This window comes from Micropterus dolomieu, linkage group LG07, assembly GCF_021292245.1.
Source record: "Micropterus dolomieu isolate WLL.071019.BEF.003 ecotype Adirondacks linkage group LG07, ASM2129224v1, whole genome shotgun sequence".
Taxonomy (NCBI): Eukaryota; Metazoa; Chordata; class Actinopteri; order Centrarchiformes; family Centrarchidae; genus Micropterus; species Micropterus dolomieu.
In genome coordinates this window covers 5,074,534-5,088,572 of record NC_060156.1, presented here as the reverse complement: position 1 = coordinate 5,088,572, position 14,039 = coordinate 5,074,534, and the positions used below count along the sequence as shown (strand labels likewise).

Genomic DNA, 14,039 nt, shown 5'->3' with positions numbered 1-14,039 from the left:
GATTCTCTTGTAGCCCATCCCAGCCTTGTGCAGATCAACAATCTTGTCCCTGATGTCCGTAGAAAGCTCTTTGGTCTTGCCCATGGTGGTGATGTTGGATGCTGGTTGTTTGGGTGTTGACAGGTGTCTTTTATACAGGTAACGAGGTGAGGCAGGTGTATTTGATGTAGATAATTGGTTGGGATTGGGGCTGTGTCTTAAAGAAAGACTAACTGGCTTGTAGGAGCCAGAATACTTGCTGTTTGGTAGGGGGTCATATACTTGTTTTTCCTCATCAGATGGTTATCAATTTTTATAAATTCATATGATGTGATTTTCTGGAATTTTCTTTGGGATTCTGTCTTTCACTGTTAGAATGTACATATGATTAAAATTATAGATCGTTGCATTCTTTGTAAGTGGGCAAACCTGCAAAATCAGCAAGGGGTCAAATACTTTTTTCCCCCACTGTAAACACTACTATGAAAAATTAAACACAAACACACAAAAAACTTCTTGTCTTGCGTGGTTTTCTACCTATCGACTATAGGTAAAGTTAACCCACCATAGTGTTCATTTTGACCCAGTCTTTTTTTGTGCGTGAATTCATTATGTCTGGGTAAAAATACAGTCATGCTGTAGTATCTTTAAAGACATACAGTTATCCACTGAGAAGGCGGGGTCACTGGAATCACCTGGCCCCTGTTAATTGCTCCTTCTGGGATTAGCCTACTGATGAACAAATCCTAACTGTGTGTGACACTATAATAAATACATACAATAAGAAATGAGAACGCATCCTGCTCTCCAGCTGTGGAGTTGAACACTTTGGCAAAACAACAACAACAATTTCCTTGCTATGTTGAATCGATGAATAAATGAAGCTTGGAAAATAACTGCTTGTTTAAGAATTGAGAATAGAAAAACAGAAACACAATGCAACTCTGACACATTCTTACTAAGATGATCACTGATCAATCACTTATTTCTCCTCTTCATGAGGGATACATTTTTACCTGGATAAACTCCAAAAAGGTTATTTAATAGAGATGTGTTGGCCCAAGTGAACACATCTCCGAGATTCATGCTGTCTGAGATCTCTCTGCTGAAGCTATCCTGGATGTGTTGGTTCAGGAAAAAAGCATTGGGATCTCTCCGGCCGTACGCCACCAGCAACAACATCCACAGAAACCCCATGTAGGCTGCAAGAAATGAGCACATCATAGTTCTCTAAATTCACATTGTGATAACTGGGGAGTCAGTTTAAATTGAAGCAGATGGACTCAATTTATGATGAAAAATCTTTGATTTCACCTCAGTGAATAATTAATAATTAATTCGGGGTTGTATTTAGTTTGTATTTACCATAAATGCACAATTTAAATAGGAAAGCAGGCTAGAAATATGGCAGGTTCAGAAAAGCTGGGTGTATATTGAAAAGCTTGACTTCAGTTTACCAGGTGGTTTGGTTAAAGCCATTTTGATTTAAAGTGACAGATGTGATGTTTACGTTCACAGAACAGTGCATATTGTATATCATTTGAATCATCATTTTTATGATGATAAACCAGGGCCCAAAGGTCAAAGTCGTAGCATGCTGTTTCAGGTTCAGGCATTTCACGCAGGAGAATCTTTTCAATGAATCCCCTGCCTTACAAAAAACAAAGTTCCTCAAATTGTGATTGATCTGGTACCATATACCAATCTTCCCTTCTGAAATACCCTAGTAAAATAGTATTTCTACTTACTCAAAATCTCCCTGAGGAGGGCAATGGCTTTCTGATTCATAATCTTGTTCCTTTTCATTTTCTCAACGTCGGCAGGAGAAGGAGGTTCATAAAGACTGCTGTCCCGTCTGATTTTTTGTTGGTCCGTATCACCTGTAGGTTAAGCGTAATTTTTGAGGTTAGGCGAAAACCTGAACATGTGTGATGATAAAGAAATTGCAAGTTGAGACCATTGAGTATATTTTGGGAGTTTTTATGTTTTACCTTTATTTCCGTCATTTTCTACAAATGGTACATTTCGAAAATCTTCCACCTCAACTTCCTTTATTACAAGTGAAAAGAAGATTGCGAGACCTATTACCTGTGGTAAAAGACATGCACATAAGTGAATACAGATGTTCTTTCCAAATGTAATATTTAGTATGTGCTCATAAAGAATGACGCCTGCAGGAAAGTTTCAGAAAACTGTGAAATTAAGCTTTTAAAATTCAATAAATTTATTGTATTGTAAATAATGAGCTAGTGATGACTAGTGAGGTTTGTGGTTCTTCATAAAGAGGGGAAGGCACCTTATTCTCACCTTCAATGGCTGAATGACGAGGAGACTGTGGAAAAAGGAGACTACCATGGATACCAACCAGCTTACAGAGCGTTCCTTCCCATATTTCAACCCATAAAGCATTGTGAAATATCCTGCTACAACACTGGTTCCAATCACTAGCAGCCAGCCGACAAAAATAAACCACCAGGGTAGCTCTCCATGACAGCACAACCTTTTCATCACACCATTATCTCCAGCGCTGTCAGCAGGGATCAACCTGCAAGTGAAAGCAGTGAAAAATACAGTTTACTCAAATACAGCTCTCTTTTGAACTACATTTAACTTGAGGCTTTTTATTTTAAACAGCATTTAAATGATATTTTAAATGGAAATCTCCTACATTATGCTTTAAAATATTTATGTCACATTACCAGTTATGATGTACACGTGTGATATGTGTGATATGAACTTCTTGAATGTTTTGGCATCCACAGATAATGTGTATTTCTTAATCAATAGTTCAACGTTTTGGGAAACAGGATCAACCGCCTTTCTTGCCTACAATTAGATGAGAAAATGAATACCACGCTTATGTTTGTATGCTCAATATGAAGCTACAGTCAGCAGCTGATTAGCTTGGCTTGGCATAAAGTCTGGAAACAGCTAGCATGGATCTGTGCAAAATATGACAATATCCTCTGACTATCACCTCGAAATTCCACAATTTACACATTTTAACATTTGTTTAATCAAATATAAAATCGCAAGTTGTGGTTTTATGGAGGGTTTCATGCTGTAACAATTTCTAGGTGAATAGCTGCTGGGTGCTATGACTTGTCACCATGATGTTGCTAAGAAAAAGTTCCAGCATCGTTGTTGCATTTCTGTTTGCCGATTAAACAAAAATATAAGACCCCTAGGTGTTGGTAGGCAATGTTTTTAAGTTTTGGACAGAGCTAAGCTAAGCTAACTATCGCTTGGCTCCAGCTTCTTATTTACCATAAAGACGTCAGAGTGGTATCAATCTTATTGTCTAACTTTTAATCATCTCATACTCATCAAGTATTTTCCAAAATGTTTTAAAAATTACTGCCAGCCATTTTCGAAACTTACTCAGCATTTTATTCACAACCCTTAAACACAATACCTATCAGCAGCTACTTTCTTAATTATCTTGAAAGCAGGGGTTTCCATGAAAGCACAACAAAAAACTGTCTTCAAAGTGGTAATCATTACCAACTGCATTATCCTAAATAATAATAAAGACAAACAACTAAAAAGACAAAAAAAACCATAAATGCGATTGATTCTTCACTATCTATCAACTTTCAAGGCTCTGGTATAGGCTATTCGGAAAGTAAATATGAACACACATAATTTGTAGAAAACAAGCTAACACATGCAAATCCATCAGTGCGGCTGTTTAAATAAACGTGACTGCTGTACCTCTTCTGAGTGAGGTCGTCTAGGTTGAGCTGATCTTCAAGAAGGCCCTTCATGCCCCGGACTTGCTGCAGAGCCTGGCTGTAGCTGTGTGGGTTGGGGAAGCCAGAGGGTCCCAGTTGACTCAGCTTTTTTTCAATGTGACACAGCTGCCGGTATAGATAGTAGCTCTTCTTTTGAATCCCCTCCAGTGTTGCCCCTGGATGCCCACGAGCGCTGCCTTCTGAAAATGTACAACATTTCTGAAATGGTAAACTGCCTCTGCTTTGTTACTGGTCGCAGTCCTTAAGAATTGAGGCATGCATTTATAAAGGTGTGTTCAGACAAAAAGCAAAGTGCTGGACCATCTGTGCAGTCCATGTTTATTCTTCGCCAACCAGCCTTTGAACCAACCGTATGTTAGCTGTATGCTAGTTAGCAACAGATGCACGGACTATGGAAGGTGCCTGTGTGTTTGTGTTCAGCTCAGCTTCTGACTGATCACAGAACCAGAAACTTTGGTTCTTTCTGTTGCTTCCTTTTTCATTTTTTCTCTGTATATTTATGAAGCTGATTCATAAAACTACAGGATTTCACACAAGTTTAAAAAACTTTTTTTTAACTCATGCTGACAGTTATTTGCTTAAATTTACATCAACATGGGCGAATTCACATCTAGTTGCATTGTTTCATTGACTTCATATGCAATTCCTTTAAAAATCACTTGGTGGTCTGTCTGAACACACAGGGAATTGTACCAAACTGTATGTGACGTTTAGGGAACAAAGTCGAGCAGTGCTTCACTACAATGGACGATGAATTTTAGACACTTTCTTTCACCTCTTGTGTTGAAAAGCTAAAACGCAATGAGATTTTCTGTGTACATTCCAAGCAAAAAATATACATGTTCTGGGAAATATTCTTTGCACCTCTTCATTTATACAGTGACAATATGATTATATTTGAGACAGAATATAAGATTGTGCCTTTGTTGTTTGCAAATTGAACTGAGAAGTATGTTGCACTGTTGTTGTTTTTGGTTTGTTACAGGCAAAATAATACGTTTTTCAGTGAATTCAAGTCAATTGAATTTAATTTACCAGCAAGTGCTTCTATAGCTTAGAATTGGACTCTGAAAGCCTCAGTATCAAGCTCCTTTAAAGGACTATTGCACTTTCATGTTAGCCCAGTACTAACATTTGCTTGGAAAGGGGACAGATCTCCAACTCTCTTTAACATCCATCCTACCCTATTAGAGCACTATACCTTAACAAGACAGAATGATATAAAGTACTAGGTACACACCTGGTAGCTGAGGCTGGGCGAGGATTTGAAAGCTCGAAGATTTGGACTGGGCGGTGTCACAGGTTTTGTTATTCTGTTTGATGAAGTCCTCCACCACAGAAAGGACAGCGTGGATATCAACCTGTTGTCCAGGCCTTAACTCGGATTCTAAGCATTGTTTATTGCTTTTCACAGTCTTAGACAGTAAATGAGCAATTCTTGTGATATCCTGAAAGAAAATGCAAAATATACAATATGTTTATTATTTACATATTCATAACTATTTTGAATATGTACATGTAGAATTAAGTGCAATGTACATAGTCCATAAAAATTGATTATTATGTCATTTGGATGCTGATAATTTAGCAGCCACTATGTAATATCTACCTTAAAAACATGAAGCACATACCTCGATGACAACGTCTAAAGTGACATTGACATTGTGTTGAAGGGTGTCTGTTTTTTTTGTTTTGTGCTTGTTAATAGACACCTTCCTGGGAGTTTTTCTAAAAATACTAACAATTAGAATATTCAGAGGAAACATGATGAGGGAACTTTGAATTCCAATCATGAAGTGTTGCCAGGTAAACTTAAAGTGACCTGGAAACAGAGAGAAAGGTAAAAGAGATGGTTTTATGTTTTTGTTGTCCACAAATTGATAAATGAATGTTCTGTCTTAAAATGCTGTTCTTTGACTTCTTATATTTACCGGTAATCACACAAGGGTTGGTTTATGTTTATGTTTACGCATGTATATAGCAATGAGCAGCTTTACAAGGCCATAAGGCAGTCTACATAGTTCCGATATTGAAAGCACAGAAAAGCCTTATACAAAAAAAAGTACATATAAGAGAGAGAACTTTAGCTCAAAATTAGAGTGCAGAACCCTTTTCATATAAATGAAAGTCTGTGACATTCGAGCCCTTGCCAAACAAGTTCACACAATGCTGATTAAGTCTATCACTGTAAGGTCAATCTTTCCATATTCGCTGGCTAACCTGTAGTGATGAGTTTTTCAGCTGAGGGGGCAAGCAATTGTAGCAGGGGCAGCAACTCAGTATGGCAAAGCCTACACGTCCTAAGCATTGTGTCCACAGTTTTGTCTAAGTACTCTCACTGTCAAAAGGGGGAGACTAAGTTCTGCACTGCAGATTTATAATGCAATGAAAATGTCTTGTACCCAGCTCCATGGTCTGCTCAGAGGGATCTTTTGGGATGCCATAAAACATTATGCTGGTCAGCATGGTACAGAGAAGCAGGGAAAAACAGCAGGAAACTCTCTGAACACAAGTGAAGGTGCTGCTCGGTGGTCGATTGACCACAGAGTACCAGAGGTGTCCGTCAGTGAAAGCCTTTGTTGTCTTCATGAAGAACAAATTGCTGGAAAATAAAAGCAACAAGGGGTAAAAATATGAAATGAAAACAGTTAAATCCTTTTTGAACTACCAATTAATAAGGGATTAGCATCACATTTTCAATCCTTTTTCAGTTCTAAACATGCTTAACTTCAGCATGGCTCTAAAGAAAGACTTATAAATCCTTAGTCAATCACCATCTGGTTGTTTATGCTCAGCAGTGATTAGGGGTAAGTAACATTTTTATTCCATTTTATTTCACTTCAATTGAGTTTAATTCAAATTAATTATAAATATGTCTGTAAGGAGATGTAAAATATAAAAAACACAACATACTGTACTGTAGCCTGCTTAGCTCAGTGAGTGTAGCTTTTTAGTGATTTGATCAGGTATACTCAGTGCTTTTAATTGTTAAATTTGCATTTTCCTGTAACATTTACAATTCAATTTTGGGATGCTTTTTTAAAAATCTGAGCAGGGGTAACACAAAATAGCCTTCTAGGTGAACTCACATTTACAGTTTTTTTGTTCTAGGCAATTAATTCAACTAATAACTAAACTGTACTGGCATGTCAGGACAGCCAGGGTTGCAGTTGCGTGTTGGAACTGTTGCTGCAAATAATACCTCTGAGTGCTGGTAGATTTTTCAAATGTTGCAAGCCTTAAGAGCATGAAAGTGGGAGCTCAAGTGACAGCTACATGCCTGCTGGTTTTCTTACGTGACTTTGTCATATTTCAAAAGCAAAAATCCAAACAGGCAATTGCATTTGATTTGCATTTTATCTGCGCTCTTATCATTCAAATTCAAATGGAAATTCCCAGTCTCAGTTTCACATTCAGCCTTGTGTGTATGATTTTGCTGCTCCTCAATGCCTTAACCTTACCTGAACCTCTTCAAATCAATGTCAGTCGAAACAGGAAAAACTTTATCGAGGGAACCATCACCCATGTCTATGGCCAGCCAGGAGTTGCATAGAAAATGCCATTTCTCCTCCGTCTGTAAATCCTGCACCATGCAACTCCCAATGTACCTGGGAAAAAAGTGAAATTGCAAATACTGTAATTTGTAATTTGTCTGAGGCGTCGTGAGCGAAGATACACAAGTGATGTGTCAGCACCGTGATGTATAAAAGAGGCCGCTTGACAGCAGCGTCTTTTTATTAATTTAAATCTCCCAATAGGCAGGGTCAGGATCAAATGTTAATTACTGTCACACAGTCCAGGTTCATACAGTGAAAGTGTTTTGAGTGAAACAGCTCCTCTTAAGTGTCTCACGATATTTGCTGTGACAGCCTGCAGGGTGGAGGTCTTGGAGTAAATTATTTATTTCACAATTATTATGTATTTTATGTCTGCAACAGCTGCTAACATCCAATTATTAGGGTATATCAATAACAACATCCTCTTAAAGTAGTCAGCTGCCCATTATGTAATCTGCAAATGTCATTCCAAAAGTATAGGTCTGTGATGACAGTTGCAATTGGGGCTGTAGGCTACATTTGGCATCAATTTTACTTTGTCATTTCTCACAGGGACTGAAATTGAAATGCTCACTCTCATCACGCTGAGGGCTGAAAATAATCAGCTGTGTGCCACAAAAGGCATACAGCCAAAAAAAACCCAACAACCCTGAGAGTGAGTTACTAAATTTCTATGTAGTGCATGAAACTGTAATCTGTTACTGTTTGTTACCGTTTCTACATGCCAAAAAACTATATTAAAAGAAATGCTTCTACTGAGGTAGAAAATACTACAGTTTTTTTGTTTAGTTAGTTTCAGTATCTCTGACATTTATGTTTACCTACCAAGCAGGATGGCTCCCCGAGTTGTTGTGCCACAGTCTGATGGCCTGCAGGTCTCCCAGAGAGAAGGGTGCAGTTATCAAGAACATATCCACTGCAGCTCTCTCAAACAAACATTTCTTTGGATCTGTCAGGTGATGTGGTTCCCCATTTCCCTCTGCACCCAGCAGGGTTATTATCACCTAAAACAGTTTAATACTCTATGATACAATAATTAAACCACTTTACTATACGGGGTAATTGAGGAATGGGGGCTAGGGGTGAACAGTTTAACAATCAGCAAGACATCCAATTTGATTACTAAAGAACAAGAAGTCTTAAATATTGCAACATACACATTTGGCTATTTAGCGCAATTAGAACTTTACAAATAAGAATATATTGCATTAAGTTGCATGACATGTTATTAGGATAAAGCAATCTCAAGAGACTGTGTGATGTAGCCTACAGATATAATAATATATCTCCTCTTCAATACAGCTAATCAGCAGTATGCCTCAATGATGGTTCGGACAATGAAAAAAAAAGTATAATATTATATATATATACATTTTTAATCGCATAGTTATGCACAAAATGAATTCTAAAGTAGGGTATTGTGCACTTTTAATACTGCTATACTGCTATATACACAAAAGTACAAAAACATGTGGTTTGCAAACATTTTAAACAAATAAGGGGCTTTTTACCAGCAGTATTCTCTTTACACAGTAGCAATAAAATATTTTTGTTGTAAAGCCATGAGGCAGGGAGAGCACCAGAACAGTGTCAAGCGGATTTCTTTTCAACACATCATCGCAGCATTATTGTTCAGACACCACACCAGAGGCCGTAAAACAGCCAGCTGTACCAGGAAAAACTTGAGGAGAGTCCAAACAGGACTCCCGTGGTAGGATGTAGAGTTCATGCTAGTGAGCAATGACTGGATGCTGGCAATGCTGTTGAGATGGTTTCCCATAGCAGAGTTGGCAGCTGGCCTGGATTGCAGGAGTAGTTTTTCTTTTGCTCAGCGGCTTTCCTTGTGACAGAGCAGTTGAAGGAACTGTAGCCTTTTAGGTTTGAGGAAAACCTCAAATCTAAAAGGCTCTTTGTGAGAGGTCTCGACTGGAGCGGCAGTATTTGTTTTGAAATTAGTCTTTCAGGAGCCTGGGCACTGACTTTCACAAATACAGAGTCTTTGGATTTTGCTAGCCAGATAGCTTCTCTTCTTCATATTGCTGATGCTGTGAGCAATAGCACCATGCAGTCGATCTGGCATGGATTTTCGTCTTCTTGGACAGGACTAACAAGCAGCGGGGTAAGTTGAAGCGTGTACACCGACAGTCCGGTTGTTCTTATGTTGGGTGCTTATCAGCTGCATGCAGAGGAAGCAGCAAAGGCAGGCAGGCTATAGCAGCTTAAATAAGGCGCCTTGTACAGAATTGATGAATCAGCTGAAATGGCTGCTATCAGCTGATGTGCTGGGATTGTGAGCTGTGAGACTTTGTTGCCTGCCTGAACTAACGCTATGCTTGATAAGATGATTTGCTCCCTCAAAGAGAATAGCCTTTTCGCCAAATTTAACAGTTTCACTATTTGCGGTGAGAATCTCTAACTGAACTGATAATATATTTACCTGAGAGGAAGTGCAGGCTCCTCTCCGATGCCCAGTGCTGACACTCAACAGGTAGCGATACTCGTCCATTGGATTGTTGTCCGCCAGCACAGTCACCTTCACCTGCAAGCCAGGCAACAACATAAAGCGTCTTTCTTTTAAGTAACTGAAACTGTCTGCATTTTGGGTATTGTTACTTTACTTCTGAATTATACTCTGGTGCAGGAGACATACCGTACCTTGGCCATGTCTTGAATGTCTTTTCTCCGTGCCCACACAACCACCAAGAGATAGGCCACAAAGAGAGCCCCCACGAAGCAGACAACCACAGGATTCTGAGCAAAAGTGCCAAACAGCTCAGTAGTGCGTGATGGGTCGACAGTGTTGGGAGTGACAAAGAAAGAGCTCCCGAAGAAGGTGAGGTGGTTGCAGAGGCACTGGGTGACTAATGGTGTGGTCTGAACACCAACCTTAGAAGACAACATTATTGTCATTAAAGTTTGGACAAATGTTTTCATTTGTTGTCAAATGATAGCTCGATTAAAATACTGTACTTACCCTGCATCCAAAATTGCTCCAATCCAATGCTGATTCATTCCAAAATGTACATGATGTAGCAATGGAGGTAATTGATAAAGTGGCATTGATGGATTTTATACCTGGACCTACAATGGGCCTTACTACAAGATAGTACTTTCCAGTGTTTCCCTTTAAAGCTTTAGGGTCTAGCAGCCAAGTGTATCGCTCCTCTGTAAAAGACAAGCACATGTACTCAAGTAATGTATCAAAAATCAAATTTAAAAGGCATCAGAGTTAAAACATACCTTCACCAGTAAGCAATGATGTTCATTACCTTGTGTTGTTCCTTGTTGAGGCATGTCTGTCATCGCTGCATAATTTGTTTCAGTGGGGTAGTTCATATAACCGAGGAACAGTTTGAAGGGTAAAGGATCAACTGAAGGCACCATCTTTGAAATGTATTGACAAAGTTGCATTCTCAGTTCAATTCTCAGTGCAGAAATTGGTGCATCCAGAAAAGCAAAGACATCAATCATTATTTAAAAACATTTTTTTAGCCTCATGAGATTAAGATTAAAGAAAAATGGCACATTTAGCAAAAACATTATAGGTAACAGTTGAAGATTTTATGATGTTAGCAGTCGTAGTGTCCATAATAATAGTATCTTGGTATAAATACAGTTAGAAAAGTAGACCAAAACTGATTTAAAGTGCACACTACACTTCTCAGACCTTTAACACCAGCGTAGTGTTAGCTGAAAGAATGTTTATGCTCGTTGTGCTGTAGTTCCCCAGGTCCAAAACAGAGGTGTTCACCTGCTCTTCAACAGGCCTTGGCAACAAAATCTGTGGACCAGGCAAGATGCCACATAATAATCCAGATCATATTCAGCATACAGATGTAAAACATTTCTCCTTCAGCATTCTGTAATCTTATTAACCATTACCATTAACCATTTAATTGTGGTTCTAGTGTTTAAAATTATTTGTTGTTACATTTGTAATCTAATTTTATTTAACATTCTTCTTTCATGATATTAATTTGAATTATATAGGAGGAAAACTATGACTTTTTTCAAATTGTGTGTTAATAATTGTGAAAGTTAAAGTACTAATAAACAACATTTCCACCATGCTAACATGAACAAACTGTAGGTTCTCTGTCAGTCTAGTTTTTGTGAACTCAGTGACTCATGGGCTCTAAACAGTAAACACCTGCCGTGCTATTCTCCTGGAAGACACAAAATTTAAGTATTATTATGCTCAGCACACCTGGGTTACACTGAATACAAAGTGCACTGAGAGTTATGGACAATCATTTGTTGACAGTTATAGCCACGAGAGTTCTGGGTTCAATCACACTTAAACAATTATCCCCACTGCCATTAGAGATGGCAGATTGAGCACATACAGTACCCACTGCAAATGCTTAACCAAATTAGTTTTATTTACTAAACATTTTACATGAAAAGTAAGTGAAGTGCTTAATTTAATATACTGTAAATGAAATATTCACATAATATTATGTATACTATACATTTCACAGAGTGCAATTCTGCATTATGCTGCACAAACCTCAATATCCTGACTTAAGTTCGCCACAGGGATAGCGGAGCCATCTTTTGTTGTGAGGGATAGAGCACCTATTAGGCCACTGATGTTCCCTCTCTCTTTCCAGGAAAATGGGTTTTTACCTAAACTCAGCATCTTTAAATGCATTTCAGGAGAAAAGTAGGTTTTAATCCTCATTAGCAAGTGAGACACTGGAAAATTGAGAACAACATGAGAAGTAACATGCACACCATCCTAGTGTAAAACACTGGAACCTGCACACTGCCCACTAAAAGTGGTTGATTCGAGGAGTCAGTATAGTAGACCCAGAGTTGCCTTGCATTCTGTCATTCGAATTGCTGCACTTTCTTTTTAGCAACATCATTTAGCTGCGTGTTTATAAAAACAGACAAATTAATATAGTAGCATTAGAGCTGATTCATAGGTTTGGTGTGCAGACTCTGAAAATCCTGATTTGGGGACAGCCGTAGCACACAAAACATGCACACACATAAACATGCCGGCACTCCTACTGACTTACTCGTATATCCACTGGTTCATCTGATGGAAATGTATGAGAAGGTAGCACTGGGAGAGAAAATGTGGGGCTGGAACTGTTGGGAATTTTTATAGACTCTGTGTGCAAACTTCCTGGTGTCACTCTGAGGGAAAAGATTTTAAGTTACTCATATTAGTTAACTGGTTATTAGTCAGTTATGCGTTTTGAATTTTAGTTTGTTAGTGTTCTTCTCTAGGTTTGCTGGTGTGTTCAACTCAGTCTGGGCATCTTGCCCCTAAATGTTTTGAGCACAGACCCAAATGATTTCAGATTATTCTTTCAGTTACTTATAAGATATTTAAAACAAAATGAACAATATTTTAACAGGTTTAAATTAACTACACACAATAAATGTTAGGTTAATAACATTAGCCATATAAAAATACAGACACTCATGGATGGCACTATATTTATTTTTGGTAAAAGCAGAAATAAAGTACATGCAAAGCAGGAGCACCCCATAATTCTAAATGTTTTTCATCTCCCAGTACATGGAAATGTTATAATTGACATTCTTGCCTAGAGTTTGATGAGAAAATCAACACCACACTCTTTCCCCATTTCCAGTCTGTATGCTAAGATATGCTAACCAGCTGCTGGCTGTAGCCTGATATATACCATACAGACTACAGTGGTATCAATTGTCTCATTTCTCTCTCTCTCTCTCTCTCTCTCTCTCTCTCTCTCTCTCTCTCTCTCTCTCTCCACCAAAAATTAAGCGTATTTCCCAAATATTGGATTATTTCTTTAAGTCTAATTGAGTCACAACTTCTGGCTGAAGAGGAACTTACCTTTTAACAAACACACCAATATGAGCTTGTTGGATAATAGTTGGCGCCTCATTAGCATCTTTAAACATTAACAATGCATTCTGTGTGTTGGTCATTGCAAGAAGAAGGGCACCAGATACGTTTTCCTGCAAAGGATAACACAAGGCATTTAAAACAATGAAGAGGTTTGGAATAAAATGTCAGTCACCTGCAAATTTAGACATTCAAGATGGATATTTCAGGGAAGATGGGTTATAAATCACTGGCCATGCTCCTGGTCACCAAACTTATCGTTCCTGACAACATTTTTGCCTAAGTGGTTGATAATAGACAAACATATTCCTCAGGAATACAGTTTGTTTGCCGTCCTCAAACTGAGAAGCACCTGTTTCAGCTGCAAACTCTGCTGACTGATGATTTGGACATTAAAGGGAGGACCAGTGGGCCTGCTAAAAAACACAGGCAAAAAGGCGCACAGTAGTGTTGTAGTACTCCAGACCGGTCTTGGTCCCGAGATCGGTCCTAAAACTACTTTTTGATGGTCTTGGTCTCGTTTTGGACTCGACCGCATTTGATCTCGGTCTTGTCTCGGCAAGTCAAGACCATAACTTTGGGAATATCAAAAAAATTGCTTTTATCTCATTTATTTGTTAACATCCTAACTTTGATTTGATGTAAAACATTTTGCTTCAAATACAAACAATAACCCTACTTAAAAATGTGTTGTTCCCGTTAACGACTGTCACAGCTACCCACAATAGTAAGCACATAAAAGTAGTGTTGAATAAAGATGTTTACGTTGATTTCAGCTCTTAGTGTTTGTATGTGGGTGCTTTAATGGGAATGTGGATCTTTCAGATCACTTTGAGAAGTAGTAATTGTGTGTCATGTAATGTGGGGAACCGGTCTTGTCCTTGACTCGGTCTCGCCCTC

The 14,039-nt window shown here is 38.4% G+C and overlaps 1 protein-coding gene across 1 annotated transcript in view; it reads right to left on the bottom strand.

The window, feature by feature from the left end:
* Positions 1-14,039, bottom strand: part of LOC123974048 (polycystic kidney disease protein 1-like 2) — a 40,452-nt gene that overhangs the window by 8,904 nt on the left and 17,509 nt on the right. Inside the window, exons 10-25 of the mRNA XM_046054466.1 lie at positions 11,802-11,933; positions 10,959-11,072; positions 10,561-10,675; positions 10,266-10,456; positions 9,947-10,177; positions 9,729-9,830; positions 8,117-8,295; positions 7,196-7,342; positions 6,137-6,336; positions 5,366-5,556; positions 4,975-5,182; positions 3,694-3,910; positions 2,287-2,524; positions 1,971-2,067; positions 1,728-1,859; positions 996-1,181 (exon numbers count right to left, since the gene is read on the bottom strand). Coding sequence (XP_045910422.1) covers positions 996-1,181; positions 1,728-1,859; positions 1,971-2,067; positions 2,287-2,524; positions 3,694-3,910; positions 4,975-5,182; positions 5,366-5,556; positions 6,137-6,336; positions 7,196-7,342; positions 8,117-8,295; positions 9,729-9,830; positions 9,947-10,177; positions 10,266-10,456; positions 10,561-10,675; positions 10,959-11,072; positions 11,802-11,933 — 2,680 coding nt within the window. The remainder of the gene's footprint in view (positions 1-995; positions 1,182-1,727; positions 1,860-1,970; positions 2,068-2,286; positions 2,525-3,693; positions 3,911-4,974; positions 5,183-5,365; positions 5,557-6,136; positions 6,337-7,195; positions 7,343-8,116; positions 8,296-9,728; positions 9,831-9,946; positions 10,178-10,265; positions 10,457-10,560; positions 10,676-10,958; positions 11,073-11,801; positions 11,934-14,039) is intronic.